At 44.0% G+C, this 20,343-nt stretch overlaps 1 protein-coding gene across 1 annotated transcript in view; it reads left to right on the top strand.

Annotated features, from left to right (window-relative positions):
- The window catches only part of DCTN2 (dynactin subunit 2), a 35,256-nt gene extending 16,277 nt beyond the window's left edge, over positions 1-18,979 (top strand). The window contains exons 3-14 of the mRNA XM_075591538.1: positions 3,329-3,425; positions 4,994-5,055; positions 10,911-11,009; positions 11,679-11,839; positions 13,116-13,266; positions 13,741-13,806; positions 13,930-13,968; positions 14,186-14,263; positions 15,068-15,139; positions 15,582-15,684; positions 17,521-17,612; positions 18,281-18,979. Coding sequence (XP_075447653.1) covers positions 3,329-3,425; positions 4,994-5,055; positions 10,911-11,009; positions 11,679-11,839; positions 13,116-13,266; positions 13,741-13,806; positions 13,930-13,968; positions 14,186-14,263; positions 15,068-15,139; positions 15,582-15,684; positions 17,521-17,612; positions 18,281-18,367 — 1,107 coding nt within the window. The 3' untranslated portion in view covers positions 18,368-18,979. The remainder of the gene's footprint in view (positions 1-3,328; positions 3,426-4,993; positions 5,056-10,910; positions 11,010-11,678; positions 11,840-13,115; positions 13,267-13,740; positions 13,807-13,929; positions 13,969-14,185; positions 14,264-15,067; positions 15,140-15,581; positions 15,685-17,520; positions 17,613-18,280) is intronic.
- The last annotated feature ends 1,364 nt before the right edge of the window (positions 18,980-20,343 follow it).

The raw sequence follows: 20,343 nt of genomic DNA, 5'->3' as shown, positions 1-20,343 counted from the left end.
TTACTATATTAGTGATGTATCCAGGCTCTGAATATTTCTTTGAATACAATGAAATAATTTAGCCAGTTGTAAAACGCCAGTAATGGTGACAATGCCTTAATTATAACACAAGAATTGTAACTTGCAATGTGGCTTTCAGTTTAACCTGTAGCGCTCTCTAGCAGTTTCTACCGAGACTATTTGGAATTTGTACCTTCTGATTTCCAAGGTATGGTGAGCTTATTATAAAGTTGTTGCATGTTTTAATCTTCTAACAACAATTCTTTCTTCTTTTCTTTTATTTTTTTTCTTCTAATTTTTGTTTTTTGTTTTTTTCTCTCACCTGTGGGGAAAACTTCAAGGAGCTGGTAAGCAGTCTGCTGTTCTGTCTGCATCCGTTAGTTCTGTGCTTGGACTGCTGTTTGTCTGCACTGCACCGCTGCTTATACTTAACCTTGATTTAACCTCTGTAGTGCTAATGCATTGTAGTCACCAATGATGGGGAGACCTTCTCACAAATACATGGATTTAAGAAAATAAATGCATGCAAGTGTCATTCTACTAATTTGTTGGCGCCACATAACAAACCAGATGTTTTTCTCGGGTCATTTGTCGCACCCGTTCTGACGTTTACTCCCATTGACTTCAATGGGATTTAACACGGGAATGGATGCAATAACCAATATCGGTACTTGATTTATGTGCCCCTGAAATGTATTCGGGCAGAAGGATACACAACTCATCTGTCCGCTTTGTATAAATACAATGATGCAACGATATAGTTTTTTTTCTGTTCTGAAGAGCTATTGGTCTGATGTGCTAAGCAATAGCCAATGGTCGCACAAGATTTTAATTTCTGAGCAGACTCCCCTTTTTGATGCTGCATTGAGGTAGTTAATATATTTTTTTCACTGGAAAATAAAGGAGAAACAGATTGTAGATACTTTAATACACTTTGCTTGGTGCAGAATAGCAGCCTGCCTCCTGCCAACAGCAATCCAGCTATAGTCACTTGCAGGCTAAATTGACTTGCCACCTCTCAGTTATGTAGTGTGCTAATAGCAGAAAACAAATAATTAAGATAAATATTTAAACATTTTTGTGGGACATTCTAAAACCTGGTGGGATATAAAGCTATAAACTGACCTGTCAATACTGTAGGCCATTGTAAAAAAAAAAAGTCATGCCCTACTTCATTAAGTTAAAAAAAAATAGCAGCTTTCAGACATGGTTTTGAAACGTGGACGTGCTTTTACTATTCAGGAATGTAACCATGGAAGCAATTGGTGGCAAGACCTGCTCATATGCACAGAAAGTAGCAGATGGGTTTTCCCTGGGCTGGTTTTATTATTTTAACAAAGCTCTGTTTACAATAGGTAGAAAAAGAACAGTTAGATATTTGTCCAAGTCTTGCATATTTATTAGTGGTGTTATGTTCACTGAAAACAATTGTCGTTGCATTGAAATTAAATTACTACATCATCTTCAGGTTTTGCCATATGTTTTTAATATTACATGATTGCATGTTAAAGTATAACAACATTAGCAAATCTAGAGGATACAATGCAAGTAATTTATTTAGGGCGTCAGAAAGGAAAGGCAATACCAATACTAAAATTATATTCAGTACGCAGTTTGAAAAGACAGTAATCGCTAAAAAGGGTTTTTAAGCAACTGCTAGGTAATTTCACAGTATATGTGATAAGGATAAAAAGTAAAGGTAATATGTACAGAAAGGATCAAAGTAGCTGGAACTGCACATTTTGAAAGGCAAATTCAGTAGTATTTCACTTGTAATGCAGTTCTTAATTCTCCCCCCCACAGCTGTGCTAATAAAAGAATGTTCTTTGTTGGGCAAACATTATTTACTTAAATCCTCCCACAAAGCAATGTACAGATACTATCTATTGTTGTGACTAACACTTTTTTTGCTTTGTCTGTACTGCATAGGTGCCTGCAGGTTCCCATGTTTTCACTCTTTTGCATACAGTTGCATGACTGCCAAGCCATGCGTATCAGCCTGTGTACGTTTAAGGGGTAATGCTATATAGTCCGAACTGGCCATTCAGGCTGTTTTCAGCTGAACACCCCGGTTGACTTCAGTGGGAATTGCCATCCAAGACCGGATGCTTCAGGCAGTATAGAATAAGGCCCCTAGTTGCTTGTTTGACCTGTTGAATTAATGTGCTCTATCTATGAGCCATTGCTCTCATAAAGTGCAATATTTTGCAACATTAGGCTGATGCCCAAAAGAATGTGTGTGTTAAAAGTAATGTAGTGTAGCACCTTTAGGCCTTTATATTTCATTGACAATTTTTGCTTGGTGGAATAGTTTGTGTATTTTAGCTTTCCTGCTAGATGAGTTATTGATGCGACTCCTGCCCCTCTTTAGAGATGGTGGTTGTCCTTGGCATAAGAGAGGCTGAAGTGTTTTGAAATTCTTTGCAAATCCTTCTATATTGTGCTTTTTCTGAAATTGTTTAAACACTGCCTTCTCTCCCCTCCCCCCTCTTTGTATAAAAGGTTTGTATTGAAACTCGATACACGTCAGCTTGTCTCATATTTCAGTGTCGCAAGACATCACGCAAATCAGCTGACTCTTGGAAAGAAAATAATCTCGATTGTGTCTGACCTTTTTGTTTTCTGTAGGTCCTTGTAATGTATCTATACATCTTGTAACATTGTGCTGCTCTGTTTCAGAAAGGTTGTTGACTGCCTTTCAGAAACGTCACAGTCTTGTCATATCATTAAATCAATTGAAGAAAATCTGGAATGTAAATGTTGGCTGCTGATTCTGTAAATTCACACTTTTTTTTTTTTTCTTATTTCAATTTTGTTAAAATGTTTCTTCCTACCAGCGCATTACCCTATATTGTTTTTAGCAGAGGTTGCCTGGGGAATTCATGAAAGTACATGGAAAGCAGGGGGTCTTCGGAGCTGAACGGCGTTGATTTCAGCCCCGGGGACCCCCAATACTTGAAGGTGATGATGCTGTTATCTCTTGCATTGGCAGGTAGGCTAATAGGAGTCGTCAAGGGACGATGTTGTCTTTAAATAGACCTTTTCTGTGCCCAATCGGAGCTTCTACTAGCCACCCTATCAGATGAAAGTATATTGGGAAGTGGGGGGTCTTCGAGCTAAAATCAACGCTGTTCAGCTCCAGAGACACCCTGCTTCCCACCTAGTAACATAAAACAGGTACAGCTACTTTTAAGATTTTAAGGCAGACGTCCTTTTTATAACACAGACAGAGAACTTAAATGATTTCCCCAGGTCTTGGTATGAACTTGTAGGAAGAGATTGTTCAGCCAGTGGCAAAACTCTTCTTAAAGTTAACTTATCCCCTTAGGAGGAACTGACCAGCACCAGCGTAGAACATATTATTGTCAACCCCAATGCGGCTTATGACAAATTTAAGGACAAGAAAGTTGGCACGAAGGGACTAGGTAAGTAACACCACAAAGTATTTAGTGTAAAAGCTAAGAATCAGGCTATTGTTAAAGGAGCTGAACGTGTTTTTTTAAAACCATTTTAAATAGTTGGGAAGCAGGGAGTCTCTGGAGATGAACCCCATTCATTGTGGCTCAGGGGACCCCCTGCTTCCCGATATACTTGCCTCTCTAGGGGGTGCCGGTATCTCCTGCTTAAGTTAAAATGTTTGGTTGAGTGGGAAATAGGAAGCTGCAACGGGTAACATATCTGCTTCCCGAGTGATGTAGGACATTTAAGCTGCCATTTCGTTCTCTCACAGCGCAGCTGGAGCTGTTCCCGGCACCTTACGGAGATTAGTATCTCTGGAAGCAGGAGGTCCCCGGAAATGAAATTACACAATTCAGATCTGGGGACCCCCTGCTGTAATCCTATAATGTATAAAAAAAGATCTGCTCAGATTCGTGCTTTCAGACGTGTACATTTAACTCTGTAGCCCTTCAGTATGATGTGAATGATGCAGTTTACCCATGCTGAGGAAGATTTTAGTCTTTAGTCTTCTCTAGCTCAAGGCTGCGCAAACTGGGGGGCACACCCCCGAGGGGGGGCGGGAGATTTGTCTGGGGGGGCGCAGGCGGTTGCAGAGGTCCCGCGCTCTTCTTCCAGGCATTTAAATTAAATGCCGAGGGATCGTGTGAGGCCTCAGCAACAGGAAAACTTACCGAGATTCAGAAGCTGTGGCGCGTCTCCATGGCATTGACGCCGCGGGATCATGTGACGTCACAGGCATCAAATGACGCCGCGGGTCACGTGACCCCCGGAGCGTCATCTGCTGTGGCGGCAGGTAGGAGGGGGGCGCGAATCCGGAGCAGGCCAAATAGGGGGGCGCAGCAGAAAAAGTTTGCGCTCCCCTCCTCTAGCTCATGTCTTTGAATAGGGGCCTATGCTTGATTTTGCTTACAAGTTTAATTGCAAAGATTGGTATAGAATCCGGTCAATTAACGTCTAAAATTCTGTGATTATAAAGATTAACCACTTTACTGCCAATCTCTGCACAGTAATGTGTGCTTTGCTCCCCCTGAATGTGAAGTTGTAAACTGAGAAGTAGCCCTTTTTTTTGAATGACGGCATATTTAATGTTTAACCAGACAATAAATACAGAGGACTTTGGCTTATATTTACTAAGCAGTGATATACTATAAGACTCCTTCCAGCATCAGCTGTACCTTGTGGTCTTTTCACTAAAATTGGCTGTAAGGTGTTTTATGGAGTAACACTTGATGAATATGTGCCCTAATCCAGGGGTGATCAAAGTTTTGATCCTGCGCCTCCCCCCCCCCCCCTGCCTGCTCACCTTGCGCTCCCCCTACTGCTCGGCTCTGGTGGCAAATTACGTCGCGGGTCATGTGACGTCACATTACCCCGCGGCGTCATTTGCCGCCGGTTACCATGGCGACGCATCGCCGAAGATCAGATGGAGATGCTGCAGAGGCCTCGTGCGATCCCCCCGGCCCTTAATTGAAGTGCCTTGGGGGAGAGTGCGGGACCCCGTCTACTTTCTGAATGATATTTTTCTCCTTCCTAGATTTCTCCGATCGGATCAGCAGGTCCAAAAGAACAGGGTATGAATCTGGGGAGTATGAAATCGTAAGTGTTGAATACATCCGTTAATTAATCCTGTGTACCAACAGGTTCAAATGTAAAGACGATTGCCAGAATACTTATAACACAAAACAAATGTTCATTGTTGGCATCAAACACTAGCAGATTGTCCATGTAAAGGAGCAGTTCCTCCCAGGCATCCCACTTCTGTAACATATAGGAAGCAGGGGATCTAATTTAAGCTCCATTTTGTTTCCCCTGGAGGGGACATTACCGGCTGCACCTTCTCCGGTAAGTAGGGGTTCCCAGGAGCTGAAATGAACTCGATTCAGTTCTGTAGACTGCTCCTTTTTAAAGCTCCTGTCACACCAAACATTTGTGATCTAATAAATATATAAATAGTTTTTTAAGGATTTTTAACATAATTAGATGTAAATGAATGTCATGTTGCCTTGTATCAATCCGGTACAAGATCAGGTTGGTTATGATGCCCATCTATTTCGATTTTATTTTTCCATGAACCCATAAATTGTAACCTACTGAGATCACTAGTCTGCTGTCCTTCTCTGGTGTTTTGTTGCTAATTTGTCTAACTCCCGTAATGATCACAATATTATTGGAACTGTCATTGTGTCTGTTTTTAACATATGTATAAAACATTCATTAGAGCTGTGTTCCAGTGATGTACCGGTACCCGGCGTTACCCGGCGTCTTTTCAGCTACCCGGAAATTACCCGGACCCGGCAGCTAGAAAGTGGACCCGGCGCCGGGTATCCGGGTAATGTCAGGGTAGTTGAAAAGTATCTCTTACTTACCTGCTGGAAGCCCGCGCGGACATCTGAACAGGTGAGCAGAGGTGCGGGGGCGGTGGGGCAGCACCACAGTCATGTGGAGCCCGCGGGAGCTGCAGGACTCCATACTGCACTGTGAGCTGGGACCATGGGACCGGAGCAGGAGAAGAAGCTTTCCTATTGGACAGCCGGCTCCACACTGACGCTGATGCTGCCCCACCGCCCCCGCACCTCTGCTTACCTGTTCAGATGTCGCCGCGGGCTTCCTCCACCCCAGGTAAGTGACAAAACGGGTAGCCGATTACCCGGCCGGGTACAAGGCGCCAAATCCTCCGGGTACCCGTTACCCGGTTTTAAAAAAATGTAGGACCCGGTCCAACACTACTGTGTTCAAAGCAACAAAAAGATTTAAAGATGTCTTATTTTACTTTTTGATGACTAATTTTGTTAGTATAATTAAATATAGCAAGAAGAATCAATTAAATGATTTATAGATTTCAAACACTATAAAAAGAAACTAAATATTGCTGCTGTTTTTGACAGGTTAGTATTTCATTCCCTGTGCACTGTTTTTCAAAGTTGTCATCTTGTACAATATTATAGCTGTGTAAAATGATTCCTAAAGTAGCTGTAATATATTCCAATAGAAATTAGGCCTGCTATACTTTAGTTTTGTCAACTAAAATCTAACCTTTCCCAGTAAGGGAAACATATTTCAAAATAGACACACCATAATAATTACAAAAAAACATAATACAAAAATTATTTAATGTGTATTTCTGATCACCCATAGAAGAATTAAAGAGCATATAAAAATCAGTAAGATTGGGTGCAGCGTGAAAATGCTCATTCTTATTTTGGGTGTTTGTCTTAACCCCTTAAGTGCCCCATGATGTACCGACATAAGGTCCTGCGTTCCCCCCCTTGATGTAGAAACTTAGTAGCAGGCTGTTTGCTTTGTACTCTATGGGGTGATTGCTTTGTACTCTAGGGGGCGATTGCTTGATCTGACCGAGCAAGGAACAGAAGAGGAGACGATTCCTCTTCAGTTTGTGTCATTATTGACGTGGCAATCATGTGATCACTGCCTAGGAGCATTCACATGATCACAATGAGGAGGGGGAGGGCTTTGGCAGCACCTCCGCCACTCAAAGGGCGCAAAGGGTTAAAGCGGCAATCTCCCCCAGAAGCCTATATGAGTATCTTGCCTCCTGAGCATTTCCTGCTTTTAGAAAAGAGAAAAAGTAGTGTTGCATGTCCTGACATGTCATATCTTCCTGGGGAGAGCTTTATTTTACCCTCCTAGACCCAGCAGTGGGATTCAGCCGGTTTGCAGTGGGATTCAGCCGGTTTGCACCGGTTCGTGCGAACCTGTACCTACATTTTCCTCAGTTCGCAGAACCGGTGCGAGAAGGGAGAGCAGAGCTTCTGCTAAGGGGCTGGGCAGCTTGCTCCATCCTGATTGGCTGCTGCTGTGTAATGCAGCCAATCGGGAGGAGGTGGCAGGAGCCTGGGCGTGGGGCCAAAGAGCAGAGAAAAAGCGTGCAGCAGAGAGAGGTGAGGCTGTGTCCTGCCTGTGTCTGTGTGCTGTGTCACCTGCCTGTCTGTCTGCTATGTGTGTCCTGCCTGTGTCCTGTTTGCACTGGTTGCAGGCTGCACTGGTCTCTCTGCTCCCTCCCCCCTATCTCTCACCCATGTGAGATGTGGGGGGGTCAGGGAGAGATTTGTGGGGGTCAGGGAGAGATTTGTGGGGGGTCAGGGAGAGATTTGTGGGGGGTCAGGGAGAGATTTGTGGGGGGTCAGGGAGAGATTTGTGGGGGGTCAGGGAGAGATTTGTGGGGGGTCAGGGAGAGATTTGTGGGGGGTCAGGGAGAGATTTGTGGGGGGTCAGGGAGAGATTTGTGGGGGGTCAGGAGAGATTTGTGGGGGGTCAGGGAGAGATTTGTGGGGGGTCAGGGAGAGATGTGTGGGGGGTCAGAGAGAGATGTGAGGGGGGGTCAGGGAGAGATGTGAGGGGGTCAGGGAGAGATGTGAGGGGGTCAGGGAGAGATGTGAGGGGGTCAGGGAGAGATGTGAGGGGGTCAGGGAGAGATGTGAGGGGGTCAGGGAGAGATGTGAGGGGGTCAGGGAGAGATGTGAGGGGGGCTGGATGACATATGAGGGGAGGCTGGATGACATATGAGGGGGAGGCTGGATGACATATGAGGGGGAGGCTGGATGACATGAGGGGGGCTGGAAGACACGTGATGAGGGCTGGAAGACACGTGAGGAGGGGCTGGGGGAGATGTGAGGGGGCTGGGGGAGATGTGAGGGGGCTATGTGAGATGTGTCTGGGTGAGATGTGAGGGGGGGCTGGGTGAGATGTGAGGGGGGGTCAGGGAGAGATGTGAGGGGGGTCAGGGAGAGATGTGAGGGGGGCTGGATGACATATGAGGGGGGGCTGGATGACATATGAGGGGGGGCTGGATGACATATGAGGGGGGGCTGGATGACATATGAGGGGGGGCTGGATGACATATGAGGGGGGGCTGGAAGACATATGAGGGGGGGCTGGAAGACACGTGATGGGGGCTGGAAGACGTGAGGAGGGGCTAGGGGAGATGTGAGGGGGCTATGTGAGATGTGTCTGGGTGAGATATGAGTGGGGGCTGGGTGAGATGTGAGGGGGGCTGTGTTCTGTGTGTGGGCCTGCCTGTGTCTGTGTCCTGTGCAGTTTGCCTGCTTGTGTAGTTTGCATGTGTCCATTTGTATTTGCACTGTTTGCAGGTTGCACTTATTTGCACTGGTTCCCTCTGGTCTCTCTAACCCCCCCCCCCCTCCCTTCCCTGGTCTCTCCCTCCCTGGTCTCTCTCTCTCCCCCTCCCTGATCTCTCTCTCTCCCTCCCTGGTCTCTCTCTCTCCCCCTCCCTGATCTCTCTCTCTCCCTCCCTGGTCTCTCTCTCTCCCTCCCTGGTCTCTCTCTCTCCCTCCCTGGTCTCTCTCTCTCCCTCCCTGGTCTCTCTCTCTCCCTCCCTGGTCTCTCTCTCTCCCTCCCTGGTCTCTCTCTCTCTCCCTCCCTGGTCTCTCTCTCCCTCCCTGGTCTCTCTCTCCCTCCCTGGTCTCTCTCTCCCTCCCTGGTCTCTCTCTCTCCATCCCTGGTCTCTCTCCCTCCCTGGTCTCTCTCTCTCCCTCCCTGGTCTCTCTCTCTCCCTCCCTGGTCTCTCTCTCTCCCTCCCTGGTCTCTCTCTCTCCCTCCCTGGTCTCTCTCTCTCCCTCCCTGGTCTCTCTCTCTCCCTCCCTGGTCTCTCTCTCTCCCTCCCTGGTCTCTCTCTCTCCCTCCCTGGTCTCTCTCTCCCTCCCTGGTCTCTCTCTCCCTCCCTGGTCTCTCTCTCCCTCCCTGGTCTCTCTATCTCTCCCTCCCTGGTCTCTCTATCTCTCCCTCCCTGGTCTCTCTCTCTCTCCCTCCCTGGTCTCTCTATCTCTCCCTCCCTGGTCTCTCTCTCTCTCCCTCCCTGGTCTCTCTCTCTCTCCCTCCCTGGTCTCTCTCTCCCTCCCTCCCTGGTCTCTCGCTCTCTCTCCCTCCCTGGTCTCTCGCTCTCTCTCCCTCCCTGGTCTCTCGCTCTCTCTCCCCTCCCTGGTCTCTCGCTCTCTCTCCCTCCCTGGTCTCTCGCTCTCTCTCCCTCCCTGGTCTCTCGCTCTCTCTCCCTCCCTGGTCTCTCGCTCTCTCTCCCTCCCTGGTCTCTCGCTCTCTCTCCCTCCCTGGTCTCTCGCTCTCTCTCCCTCCCTGGTCTCTCGCTCTCTCTCCCTCCCTGGTCTCTCTCTCTCCCTCCCTGGTCTCTCTCTCTCTCCCCCGTCTCTCTCTCTCTCCCCCCCGTCTCTCTCTCTCTCCCCCCCGTCTCTCTCTCTCTCCCCCCCGTCTCTCTCTCTCTCCCCCGTCTCTCTCTCTCTCCCCCGTCTCTCTCTCTCTCCCCCCGTCTCTCTCTCTCCCCCCGTCTCTCTCTCTCCCCCCGTCTCTCTCTCTCCCCCGTCTCTCTCTCTCCCCCGTCTCTCTCTCTCCCCCCGTCTCTCTCTCTCCCCCGTCTCTCTCTCTCCCCCCCCCCGTCTCTCTCTCCCTCCGTCTCTCTCTCTCTCTCTCTCTACCTCCGTCTCTCTCTCTCTCTCTCCCCGTCTCTCTCTCTCTCTCTCCCCGTCTCTCTCTCTCTCTCTCCCCGTCTCTCTCTCTCTCTCTCTCCCCGTCTCTCTCTCTCTCTCTCCCCGTCTCTCTCTCTCTCTCTCTCCCCGTCTCTCTCTCCTCGTCTCTCTCTCTCTTTCCCTTCCTCTCTCCCTCCCTCCGTCTCTCTCTCTCTCCCTCCGTGTCTCTCTCTCTCTCTCCCTCCGTCTCTCTCTCTCTCTCTCTCCCTCCGTCTCTCTCTCTCCCTCTCTCCCCGTCTCTCTCTCTCCCTCTCTCCCCGTCTCTCTCTCCCCCCCTCTTTCCCCCCCCCTCTTCTTTCCTTCCCCCTCCGTGAGAGAGAACCTGTTGCTAAACATTTTGAATCCCACCACTGCCTAGACCCTTAATATTTCAAACACTTCTTTCTAATGAGGCATCAGATTTGAAACATTTTTGTGTGTGCCAGTGTGCTAGCACGAGCTCCAGTGCAGGCGAGGTGGAGAGAATAGAACCGTTTACAAAGGAGTGAAGACATTGCAAACAGTAAAGGCAACGAGGAGAGTAGATTGGGGTTAGAAGAGCGACACCGGGTATGAGGAGTGAATGAACAGATTTTGCTAAATATAAAGCCGTTGAATTAAAGAGCGGATGCCGGTGTGTGTAGATTAGGCTTGACAGGGTAATGTAGCACTGAAGTGAATCTAAAGGCTTAGGAAGTGATGGTGTTTTCTTTGAAGCTGTGAGAACTCGCTATTTTAACTTTCTCTGACAATTTGTGGACAGAATGGTTAATGAAATGTTAAAAGGGGAATCCAGGTTTTCCTTCCTTGCTCTTCTCCGACACATAAAGTGTGACACTTGAGAATTGTGATCCTGAATCTTGGCTCCATAGCTATGTTGAAACGTTAGCAGTATTATTTTCATTATCTGCATAATTCTAATTGTATTTGTATTAGACTGATCTGTCTGTTTGCATGCAGCTTGGTGAGGGAATAGGATTGAAAGAAACACCACAGCAGAAATATCAGCGACTGCTGTATGAAGTCCAGGAATTGACACAAGAAGTGGAGAATATACAGGTGGGATTACATTGCTGTGTTCACCTACAACTTTTTTTACATTTGGCTATAGAAAAGATGTTTGACCACGTCTCTTATTTCTAGGTCTGTGTATGCTTTCATTGAATAAAGTAATGTTTTATATTTGCAATATTTAAGCTGCTACCCTGCACACTTTATCAGACAAGAAGTTCCAAGCCAATTTTATGTTTTTAAAAAAAACAGCATATTATCTATTGTTAAAGATGGGAGAAGTTGGTAAGAAAGAGGGTTCTGCAAGATCGGATTAGAAGTGCGGCTTTTGTCCAGTGTTTGGTAGGGGGAATCCTTGAAGATAAAATCTCTTCTTAGACCAATAGAGTTGGTATCTCTAAAATAAGAGGACAAAGAGCTACTCTAATGAAGGATGGATAGACGCAAGCTCCGCTCCTTTATTGCTTTATTCGAGGCCTCCGTTATAGTCGCCACTATGTATGTGGAACTCTACGTTTATCCTCTAAGTTGGGATGTAAGTCTCATCAGCAGTAACATGTTGACCTCCTCACATTACAAAGCACCTTGCTCGTTGGTATAGTATAGGTATTTTTAGTTTCTCTGGCTGTGAATCAGTCCCACTCACTCTGCAGCCCCTGCAGCAGTCTCATGCATGTGTGCATTCCAGCATACAAACACTCTTCCTTTAACTTCTAGAGCACGGTAAAAGAATCTGCCATAGAAGAAAAACTGACTCCTGTTGCATTGGCCAAACAAGTGGCCACCTTAAAGCATCAGCTGGTGTCTACCCATTTGGAAAAACTTCTAGGTCCAGATGCTGCTATCAATTTGACAGATCCAGATGGAGCCCTTGCAAAGTAGGTTAACGCCTATATATGTCTGTTCACAGCTGTTCTGCTGTATGATTTTCACGATTTAGGAATAATCCACGTGCTTCACTCTGTCTTGTACTTGAGCTTATTGGGTTTTAAAGGAAAGTACTGTCCATGGGACTTCTAAGGAGAGAAAGGAGACTTTCACATGCCCATAGCATATCATGCTGGCATCTTCATCCTGAAAATGTAATCCCTTCACTAGCAGCAACTTATTGCAATGTATTTCTCATACCTCTGGCAGGAGAGGGGTTTAACGCAGCAGATTTATAGGGGGGAAATGTTAAATGAACACGCACACCATATAATGCTGAACATCTACATAAATACTATCCTTCTATTTTCCCAAATAAAAGTTACAAGTAGCAGAGATGCAGATAACATTGACTTGTCTGATAATGGTGTTTGGGTTTTACCCACTTCCCATTGGTCTCTGTACCCACAGTAAGAACACACAGACAAATCCTTTCCCTGCTTTGACTTTTTTCCCCCTACTGCTCTTTTGGAAGTTGGATACATTATCGGTGGACAAAGGACATAAACAGTTGTAATCAGTGTTCGACAAACCTATACATTTGCTCGCCCCGGGCAAGTGGATTTAACCCCCGGGCGAGTAAATATTGGCCCAAGCAGCACACGTTTGGTACTAGGTGGCGAGTAGATTTTTTTGTGTGGCGAGTAGATTTTTTGGTGATTTGTCAACCACTGGTTGTAATTATTGGTAGATGACAATGTTTTTGAGTGTTAACTGCAGCCTGTTAATTTTCCGATGGAACATCAAGAGTACTGTAACTTCAGTACCTAGAGGTTTTATATTACATGGCACACTATACAATGGACCACTGCATACATTGTCCATTTGGGGCAGTTTAGGCAGTGGGGTCCCATACTTTTTCCCCAAACACATATTCACATTGCTGCCTGTTTACCGAAAAGCCTTGAACTCTTACATTGTATCCATGTGATATAGCCCTGTGTTGCTTCCGTGAAGAGCATACAGCTTAAGCAGCACTGTGAGCGACAGTATGAGTTATTGTATATGGCATGTCAGAAGGGGATAATTTTGTGCAGCAGGGAGAAGAAATGCTCTTGTGGCTGTAAAAGAAACATTGCAATAATCCAATTATTTGTTATCAAAGTGATAAGCATTGTATAAAACCATGATCTGTATTTACCACCATTACTATACAACAGGGGAATTCATCAGAAAACTTGGGTTCAACATTGTTAATTTGGGTGGTTATCTGGTTCTTTTTACTAGACGTTTGCTGACTCAGCTGGATGCTGCCAAAACCAGAAAAGGTCCAGAGGGGAAAAGCCCAGCAAAGGGGTCCGCCCCAGACACGGCGAACATGGTGACTTATGAGTTACACTGCCGTCCTGAGCAAAACAAGTTTTCCCAAGCAGCGAAGGTAAGTGATTGGTGGGACAGCGGAGTTGGACAGTGCATGATGCTCGGGATTGTAATATTAAATTCCTCCCTGCTGACCTAGCCAGGTGCACGTGGTTGCCCCATGCTGCTCTGTTTTCTTCACATGGATAGTGTTGCCACTTTTGTCTCGGGAATGAGTAATGTCACAAGATAAATAATCGAACGACCTCAGTTGAGTTTATGATTCTAACATTTCCTCTTTGCTATTATGGTTACAGAGGAATCTGGTAAACAGATGTTTTCCATGCTGAAAAAAGTATATCTTTCTTTTTTCTCAGCCGAAGTGTAATTTATGTATTAATCTGCAATGGGAAGGACTGATACACAAAGTCCTTGGTCCTTTCTGTTCTCGTCTCACTATGTCAGTGTTGCTATGGACGGGGGATTTTAAGACCAGTTTGAGAAAGAGTTGCAGTGGTAACAGGCCTCTTATGTCTGAATAACTGTATTACAGGTGGTAGAACTAGAGAAGCGGCTGGGAGAGCTTGAATCCGCTGTGCAGTGTGATCAGGACAGTCAGGTAATTTAAGACCTTGCCACAACCCGTTTGTAGGGTGGCTGTTAGTGGTTGTTTTAATATACAACTTTAAAACTTTTGGGGGAAATCTTGTTAGAATCACCTTTTCTCGTTTTTGTTAAACAGAATCCCCTCACTGTCGGACTTCAAGGATCTAGTTTGATGGTGAGTAGTAATAGGTTTATATCCTTTTCTCTCTACCTTAGCCCAGGCAGTGCATTACTAACATAGTATCCGGAAGAGAAGGAAAAACTGCCTATAATAAATACAGTGAATTAATTACCCAACAAATGTAGAGCCACATAGACTCTGTTGTAAATGAGATAAAAGGAGAAGGGATCCAAATGATAATTTTTCTAACAACTGAACTCTGACTTCATAGGAGACGGTTGAAATCTTACAGGCTAAAGTGAACGTGTTGGATGTGGCATCTCTAGACCAAGTGGAAGCCAGACTACAGGTAAGTGTGCAGGACATACAGATGGCTCTCTTGTCCCTTCACTATCTGCCGAGCTCTTTCTCTCCCATCTTCAAAACCCTCCTGAAAAGTCAGCTTTACAAGACATCCTTTTCATAGCACTGTAACATGACCCAGTACACACTCCCTTTTATGCCTTCCTTTTTTCTGTGGTTACCAAAACCCCAGTCACCGCTAGGAACGCCTATACTCCAATATTTCGAGGGGGACCTGCAACGCATTGTACTGGCAATAGTGAGTACGTACGATAAATATGAGACGCTGGGCGACTCCTTCATATATATTTATTGAAATCTGTTCAACGTTTCAGTGCAGACGCACCTTTGTCACGATACGTATCTTCACAAAGGTGCGTCTGCAGCGGAACGTTAAATAGATTTCAATAAAAATTTAACCAAGGAGTCTCCCAGCGTCTTTCATATTTATGGTATCATTGGTGGAGAGGACAAATCCACAGCTGGTAGCACTCGAGATCATCTTTAAAGTATCTTTGTTTGTTTTTCCATTTAGCGTGGAGTGTGTTTCTTTCCCTTTTTCCAATAGTGAATATGTAGACACAGATAATACTAAGTACATTCATGTTGAGTACTTTCAAAGTGACATTGCATATATTCCTTTAGCATTACTTGTGCAGTGTTAAACAGATTAACTTGTTTTCCAGGAATGCTAGATTGTTTTAGGCTGTGTATGTTTGTTTGAGGGGGAAGCTTGTACATTGAATTATTTTGCAAATGTCAAGCTGTGCTTTCTCAGGATTCGGAGAGATGTCTCCCTTTCTTTCCTTAGAGTGTTTTGGGGAAAATGAATGAAATTGCAAAGCACAAGGCGGCTATTGAGGACGCGGACACAGAAAGCAAGGTGAGAAGCCGCACCTTTTTATAAACACCAAACAGCTGATGACGCACAACGTACAGTGAGTCTGTTAAGCTCTTGTGATCACGGAGATTACAGTGAGAAAAGCTAAGAAAACAGCAATTTTGGGGTTGCACCAATGTGTGTGCATCAAACGTTGTTTTCTTCAAGTTGTCTTTATTTATATAATCCTATCTACATACATAGCGCTTCACAGCAGTAATACACGTGACATAATAATATAACACAATGGGAATAAGCGCTTGAGACATAAGAGAAATTAGGAAAAGGGCGTCCCTGCCCCGAAGAGCTTACAATCAAATAGAAAAGGTTCTTATTTGGGTGTGTTGCTGCTACTTAGTAACTGAACACATTAAGCAGATCTACAGTATGGATTTCCCTGCCGTAGTAACGTATGGATGTAATTGTTGGTGATTTCCTCCTTTAGGTACACCAGCTCTATGACACTGTGCAGAAGTGGGATTCCATGTCCAACACACTTCCACAGGTTGTTCAGAGGCTGGTGACGTTAAAACAGCTTCATGAACAAGGTAAAGGTCTTCTTCATTCTGATGTTTCTCAGAGCAGGGGTGCTGGTGGAATTATGTATTCAGTGTAGGTACCTGCTTCAATGGAGTTGACCTGGACGTGGTTAGCAGGATTAAATATATTTTTTTAATCAAAAAATGCAACCAAATGACTCCTTTGTTAAAAGACTTGGGATCAAAAATGTTAAATGTTATTAATAAATTGCCAAGCATTTTGGAACATAGCGCAGGGTTTTTGTATTAGTTTTTCATAACGGTATGACCAACTCCCTTTCTCTAGCAACACTCCTAAGGTAATGAAAGATGTGTATGGTTACTGATGTTTTGTCTTTGTATATAAAATAGCTTTAGAACGTAGAGGGACTTTTGCAAAGGTCCATGTACCATTTTAGGGGTTGCTCGCACGTAACTATAGGATGGGGAAAAGGGGGTTATATAGGTACAGAAGAAACAATGTGGGAGGTGGAATGAGGGCAGTAAGAGGAGGGAAGAAGAAATATAGGCAGAAAGAAGGAAAGCGAGTCAAACCTACCTTGTTCTTGTAGAGGTTGTGTCCGACAAAGGGTTCCTTAAATTCATGCATACAAGAGGAGGTCGAGAGGCAGCCACCTTAAATTATGATGTTATTTAGGACACTGGAAATGCATTGAGATTCATTACTAATCCCATTGGCTGCTCCCCTGAACAGCACAAACATTTATTCTCCAGAGAAAAGGAAGTACAGAGGGAATGGATAGGTTTGTGCTCTTCTAGGAAAGGTTAGATCAGTTGGCAATGAGCCTCAATGTACTTCACTTGTCCGGCTTCATAAAGATATCGCCATCATTTTGTTATAGCTCAACTGGTATAGAATTACATTGAAATACTTGAACATGCATTTGGAAAACATGTTGCAGCCTGCCCTTACGGGAGATATGCATAAGGCATATTCGCTTACTAAAAATCAGGGACCGAGTTAGTATTATCATTTTTTGGATATTGCTTTCTAATGGAAACAATCTGTTAAGTTCTGCATTTCTCCCACCATGTCTAGCGGAAGAGAAGCGCAGTCATATAGGGGTGAAAATAAAAGGAAGAGAGAGTGCAGTATCATCTTTTCATTTTATCTTCACGCCTATATATTTGCGATAGAACTTTTGAGAAGAACTGACTGGACAGTATCTCTGAGAAGCAGCACCATTCAGGGAGTTGTATATATGTAAATAACTTTATTTTTTAGATCTCCATTTAAATTTCACTTTGACACAAATGTTATTGTATCCGAAGGTGATAATTAGTTAGCGCCCTGTTTTTGGCATTATTTCTCTGAACGTACCTTTTTATCCCTTGGTATTGGGGGATCTTTCTTTATTCCACCATCCCCTGAGCATTCTAAAAGATTTACACACATTTTTTTTTTAATGTAACTGTCTTCTCACCCCCCTTCATCATCCAGCGTTGATGGTAACGGATCCTAAATCAGTGCATGTGTCCCATAAGTTCTAGAGGTCAGACTGTAGCTATTCTCCCATTAGTAAGACGATACTAACTGCACTAAGTTACATAAGCTTAGTTTATTAACCCCTTCAGGGTATATTTCACCAGAACATTTGTATGCATTTAGCATAGGGACCTGCTACTGAGACTTACCTTGACGCTGGTTAGCAGGCTTGTCATTATTTGATCAAAGGATGTAGCCACAATTCTCCTTTGTCTTACAGACTTAGGTTTCATTATGTATATTTATTTCCCCATTTATTGTTAGTCCAATGGGAGAAGCGCAGGGATTCACTTTCTATATAAATGTATAGTTAGTTTTGTGCATTCAGTTTAAGCCTCTGAATCCTTGATTTGTTTCAGCGATGCAGTTTGGGCAACTGCTCACCCATCTGGACACTACACAGCAGATGATTACAAATTCTCTAAAGGACAATACTGGTGCCCTGGTGATGGTATGTAGTAAAACTGTGGATGTGCTTTACCCCTTTCTTCCAGACATCCTTAAAGCATATGGCTTTTTATGGCAAAGAAAGAAACTGTGTCTTTCTGCTAGAAGATGAATCTGAAGGGATATAGAGGTTAATTACTTGTGATTCTGTTACCAGTTGTCTCTGCCTCATTTTAAAAAATATATATATTTTCATAAGAAAATTACTATTGATAATTGTTACCATTGGAAACTGTTTTATGGTACCCAATCCACTTCCCTTGCCTCCCTTTTTTATGTATCCCACATATTTATGAGCTAGAAGGGATCTGTGAAACCTCATGAGTGTGTGCACGTCTCAGAGCCATGTGTTATTTGCACTAGGTCAAGATAAAATTGTGAACATCTATTCCTGACTTTTAGTTTACTTGATTTTTCCCCCTCAACTGGTTGTTAGGATCTCAATCTAGGTACTCTGCTTGTATACGTTAAAGTATGGTCCTATCAGCTAATTGTAGTTCTGTGGGGGGAGATGTCCTAAATTATAATTATTACTTTAATACTTGATGTATTTAAAGTATAACTGTTATTTTGCTTGAAATGTGCACTATGCAAATATTATATGTAAGAGCGGTTGCATTGCAATGGCGGCACTATTCCATGCTTCTCACTCTGGCTTCTCAATTCCTGCAGGTCCAAAAAGCCATGAAGGAAAACTTGGCCACTGTGGAGGACAATTTTGCCAGCATCGACTCCAGAATTAAGAAACTGAATAAATGAAACAGCAACTACTCCCTGCAAACTTTATCCCCCCGTGACCCCCCAAAACAGAATACATGGGGAACAGGAGTTCCTGCAGACTCTGCACTACGGAAAGCCTCCCACTTCCCATCTCCTACACACACACACAAGAATTTGCCATTGTACATATTTATTCTCGTTTATTCTCATATCTTACCAATTCCCTGCTATGTCCCCCGGAAATGCTTAAAACGCTGCTCCTACACCCAGCCATGCATGGAAAGTCACGGCACCCATAGTACCCGGTGCTGTTTCATTTCCAGTTCAAATGCTAGGGAATATAGTGTATTTTTCTGGGTGTCACATTTGCATGTTGGTGCCTGCGATGTGGGAAAATAGAATTTGGGAATGTTGGGGAGACCTTCATAGGCATTTTATTTATATATTTGTTGTTCTTGTTAACCCCTTTGGTGGCAGAGGGGCCATTAGTGCATTTATAAGCAATACACTGACAGCCCCTGGCACAAAGATGATTAAAACAGAATTGCAGGTTTGAGGGGGAAAAGTATTTCACCCTAAACTCCCCCCCCCCCTTCCCCTTGAAAAGTAACAATGCATAAATTATAATGATAAACATCTTCAAACTTTAAAGCCTCCTCCTGCTTCTTACATAAAATGGAACTTTCCAAAATGAGCACTAATATGTCTGAAATGTTTGTTTTGTGAGCTGCCACGTTCCACTCCTGTAACAAGTCCTTCCTCAGTCAGGGATTGTGATTTGGGAGTTGGAGAAGGAAGTGGGGAATTAATGACAGACAGCAAGGTAAGGAGCTGTAACTATGGGGTGTAATCCATCATAAGCTGGGAAACTCTGACTATGCACACTATTTCACTGCCATAAATATAGCGCTCAGTTTTACTGCCACAAAACCAGTGCAAAATATCTGCACCATATTTCTAAAGTAAAAAATCCCGTTGGGCTTCTTTTTTCTTTAATTAAAGTGGGTGCAGTTTTTTGCTCCAATATTGCAATCGCTGAGACTTTAATAAATATCCAACATAGATTGTCAGAGTTCATGCAGCAACACCGGGATTTAGGGGCAATTTCTCATTCATGCCATTTCTCTCAATATTGCCCCCGTTGGATGCCCACTTTGCAAACTGCAGGTTTAGTGTTAGCTGTAAATGGAGTCAAGCCCAGCTTAAAAGTATTCATGCACAGCAAAACAGGCCCTTTACTGCCAGGCGTTTAGATGGCTGGATATTTCCTTCCTGTGGTTCTTTATCATCCCTGAATACTAGGCAATTCTACATCTATAAAAAAAAAAAAAAAAAACAATCTGCTCAGAAGCTTTTACCCCCTGAAATGGGAGTTTGTAATTGTCACCAAACCTTACAATGGATCTATGCTATTGTTTTTAAATAGATGCAACATTAAGGAAAGGTATTTTTACTAATCTTTTTGCTGCTTCAGAGACCTATGAATTTAGAGAGCATAAAAACTGTCAACAGATCCCAGTAGTTATATACTGTAGCTGTAACGTAACGCTGTCTAGTAAATACACTTGTGTTTTATTAATCAGTTCTGTCATGCTTTGCCACACACATTGAAATTCACCACACGCATAATTCAGATATTCAGTCACAACAATAATGTACACATTAATATCACTGCTCAACAAAGCGTGATATACAAATTGACAATTTGTTTACATTTAACTCCTTGCCAGAGCTCTCCCAATGTAGTACAGGTACTGTGAAGGGGTTAGATGATAGATTGTAATTTTCTTGGACAATTATTTTTATGTTTTTGTTTTAATATGAGAACCTGGAAAGCATGCAAATCCAAATCAAAGGCAGGGCATATTGTGTAGAGCAGGACCTGTCCTTTCTTTGCATAGCAGATATTGAATAAATGAAAGATCACAGAGAGAGGGCTAAAATGAAAGGAGATATATTGTTAGTCTGCGCTTAAGGAAGAGTTAGATACAAGATTCGAAGTGGAATGGAGGTAA

The sequence above is a fragment of the Ascaphus truei genome, chromosome 3 (genome assembly GCF_040206685.1).
Source record: "Ascaphus truei isolate aAscTru1 chromosome 3, aAscTru1.hap1, whole genome shotgun sequence".
In the NCBI taxonomy this organism is placed as follows: Eukaryota; Metazoa; Chordata; class Amphibia; order Anura; family Ascaphidae; genus Ascaphus; species Ascaphus truei.
This window is presented reverse-complemented; position numbering and strand designations above follow the sequence as displayed.